This window comes from Schistocerca gregaria, chromosome 1, assembly GCF_023897955.1.
Source record: "Schistocerca gregaria isolate iqSchGreg1 chromosome 1, iqSchGreg1.2, whole genome shotgun sequence".
Lineage (NCBI taxonomy): Eukaryota > Metazoa > Arthropoda > Insecta > Orthoptera > Acrididae > Schistocerca > Schistocerca gregaria.
Window position 1 is genome coordinate 209,109,988 of NC_064920.1, and position 3,288 is coordinate 209,113,275.

Consider the following 3,288-nt stretch of genomic DNA (forward strand, 5'->3'; position numbering starts at 1 on the left):
CCACGTGTACATGGTGCGTGTAACATATTAGACGAACAGTGTGTGACACCAATATAATTTAAGATAAAAATAAGTCCTTAATACTTTCATTAGACCGCAAGCTCCTCTTCGCTTACTATAAAACACGTACAGTAGATTACAGAGAACGTAGGGACAAGATCATTTTGAATATCATTTGAATTACGATGTTTCATAGCTCCGTATACTAGACGAAATCTATGCAAACTCTTGTCCAGTCCAGTATGATGATTGTGACAGTACCATATACCGAGATCTCGTCCCCTTTAGTGAAACTATGACGAAAAGTTTTCAGGGTTGTATTGTGCGGCTTAGTCTATTCTGGGTCTTCAATAGAGGTGATGGCTTTGTATTTCTACACAGCTTAACAAATGATTTATATTAATTACTTGGCAATTTGCTTGCACTTGAGCCTGGTATTTTTAGATAATAAATCATACACTAAGTGCTGAAAACTGAGTGCGGTCTTTCAAAAGCATGATTTACTATCAGAGATAGTGATAGTGTAGTGAAATTGTGGAATAAATATTCTTACTCCCTTGCAAAGGCTGCTAACGCTATCTGACACTTAAAAACACATCATAAGTCATTATAAAGCAGAGACTGTCGTATACACTGCCGGAAAAAGTTAGCACACCACGGAAGACTATGTTGATTTTGATTTGATGATTGTATATGCTATCTAACTTGAGTAGAAGAAGGGATAGGTTGGTAGGACATGTTTTGAGGCATCAAGGGATCACAAATTTAGCGTTGGAGGGCAGCGCGGAGGGTAAAAATCGTAGAGGGAGACCGAGAGATGAGTACACTAAGCAGATTCAGAAGGATGTAGGTTGCAGTAGGTACTGGGAGATGAAGCAGCTTGCACAGGATAGAGTAGCATGGAGAGCTGCATCAAACCAGTCTCAGGACTGAAGACAACAACAACAACATATGCTACCTGGGGAATAGTAGATGTACTGATCATTCTTTCAACGTCGTCCGCTTACAGAATGGTAGTGGCAAAGGTGCATAAGTGCCAGACCGTCTTCTGTATCTGCCCTTGAATATGGAATGCACACAGCCAGGACACAGTGTGGTGCAAACGTGGGAAGCAAGCGAGCGATAATGCTGCAGAGGTGCACTCGTGCTTTCTGTAGCCAACCAAACGAGTCTAGAAGGGGTCAACTTTTGCCTTTACGAGTGGCGGGATGGTCCTTTCGGAGAATTCCATATATGTGGGACGTGCTGCGTCAGTTGTGCAAAGATGCTGATATCAGCGCTCACGTGAAAATTCTCACACCCGTGGACGGAGTTCTGGGCGTTCACACAGCACACACGCATGCTATGATGGTGCACTGTAAGGGCAGCAGGGGCAGATCGTCCAGATACCACAGCACAGATGAGAGAGCTTGTGAGCCCAGATGTGTCAACATAAACTGTTGTTAATCGTTTATTAGCAGTGTGGCAGGGCATGTGTACCTCTAGTCCGTCTTCCATTCACGCCACAGTATCGACGTTGAAGGCTCGACTGGTGACGTCATTGATTTACTTCCAAAATGGTATGGTGGTCCTTGGTCTATAGTGATGAAAACAGATTCTGCCTGCACACGAGTGATGTGGTCTTGTTGCATGAACGAAATAGGTAGCTGCCATGACAGCAAGGAACTTCGTTCGCTAGAAGGTGGAGGGAGGTCTGCTTAGAAGGACATTGTCGTTTGTCGCACGCAAAAGGATACATTTACATGTAACAAAACTCAGTAAGCTGATATAATTTTACTAATTTATGGCTTAAACTGAATAAGTATTATAACGTAAGTGATAGTAGCTCCAATAGTTGCTACAAATAAGCTTAGATCAATATCAAAGAAGCCCGCAGCTGAGAAGTTCATCCTCTTGATCGACAGACAGAGGACGTCAGAGGTAGTTCCTCGCCGCAGCAGAATGTGAAGCTTTCCCAGCAGCTCGCCCACAGTCTCAGCCAGGTCTACCGCAGAGGAACACTGCCAGCACATTGCCAGCAGGCTGGTAGTTATAGCCAGCACGAAGAGGCAGAGAGAATACGTGGCAGCGCGTGTCTGGTGTGTGGGGTCTCGATCGCTCTGTGCTAGCAGCACGATGCTGTACGTCAGGGTGACCATCTGGACCGCGTGCTGCAGCGCGGACAGCAGCAGCGCCGGGCCGAAGTGGTGTCCGCAGAGGCGGGCGACGCGGTGCAGGGCCAGCCTGGCGCGCTGCAGCCGCCGCAGCTCGCCCTCCGCCGCCCACCGCCGCCCTCCGGAGGTCACCGCCTCGTCCAGCTCCGCCTCCCCGTGCAGGGGCGGCCGCACACTTCTCACCAGCTGCACGCGGATCGCCCCCATCCGGTCTCGCAGAGCCAGCACTACACCGACGAACTGCAGGTACCAAAGAAGCGCGTATGCTCCAAAGAAATATACTATTCTATTTTTCCATGTACTATACGAACCGTCCACTTCTGCGGCAAGTCCAGTAACGCAAACGAATATAATGAATACTCCAACCATAACAACAGCAGTTAATCGAGTTTTAGCGAACGATTTTCTGCCATAGCTGTCTTGCTGATACGAAAGCAATTTGTCTACTGATTCAAACAACGCAATAATTTCACACAGATGCTTGTTTCTAGTAGCTAAGCAAGTAGTTAACAACACAACAGATGGCAGCCACATCAACAGTAATCCTAATGCTGTGGGTATTTTCTGGAACGGTAGCTCTGCAGCCACTGGTTTTAAGCAGGACTGGGTGTAGCTGCAGTATGAGCCGACTGCGGCGATTCCAGTCAGCCACATCACTGTTAAGCTGATGCTGACGATTATCGTGGACATCCCTGTGTATCCCGCACCTCTAATGTATGCATCATTATTATTCCAAGGGAAGAGGCCACACACGCGGCTTACCTCGCACAGGGGCCTGATCGCATTCTTGAAGCTGTAACTATCCACTGTTAACGGCATATTCTTAAGAAACACAGAAGTACTCTCATTTGGTATACCGTTTTGTATCTACTTCAGATCTGCAGTACATATTAAGTAACTATTAGTTCACCTTTAAGAGAAAACAATCCCACCTCACATTTATTTCTTAATCAAAAACTTCCAGCGACTGATAATCGAATGTCGTAAGTGTTCACTGTTTTCTTTCAATATCAGCGTGTCCAGAACTCTTGTTCCAGTCAAACTGCAATGACGAACACGGCGTAATGACTTTGTGTCCCCTACTTTAATTCTCTTATGGTCACTTCATTGATTCTATGCGGCTCCCGAGAAAAGC

The 3,288-nt window shown here is 46.3% G+C and overlaps 1 protein-coding gene across 1 annotated transcript; it reads right to left on the reverse strand.

Moving 5' to 3' along the window:
* Positions 1 to 1,781: 1,781 nt before the first annotated feature.
* On the reverse strand, positions 1,782 to 2,360 carry LOC126338548 (putative gustatory receptor 2a). The gene is made up of 2 exons (XM_050001566.1): positions 2,337 to 2,360; positions 1,782 to 2,252 (listed from the first exon to the last, which is right to left on the reverse strand). Exons 1-2 carry the CDS (start codon positions 2,358 to 2,360, stop codon positions 1,782 to 1,784), a joined length of 495 nt encoding a protein of 164 aa, XP_049857523.1.
* Positions 2,361 to 3,288: the final 928 nt, after the last annotated feature.

Bases quoted from the DNA above. Each gene is read 5' to 3' on its own strand.
- LOC126338548 (XM_050001566.1), bottom strand. From the start codon at position 2,360: ATGGGGGCGATCCGCGTGCAGCTG. The intron at 2,253-2,336 runs GTGAGAAGTGTG...TGGGCGGCGGAG, and splicing joins GGGCGATCCGCGTGCAGCTG to GGCGAGCTGCGGCGGCTGCA.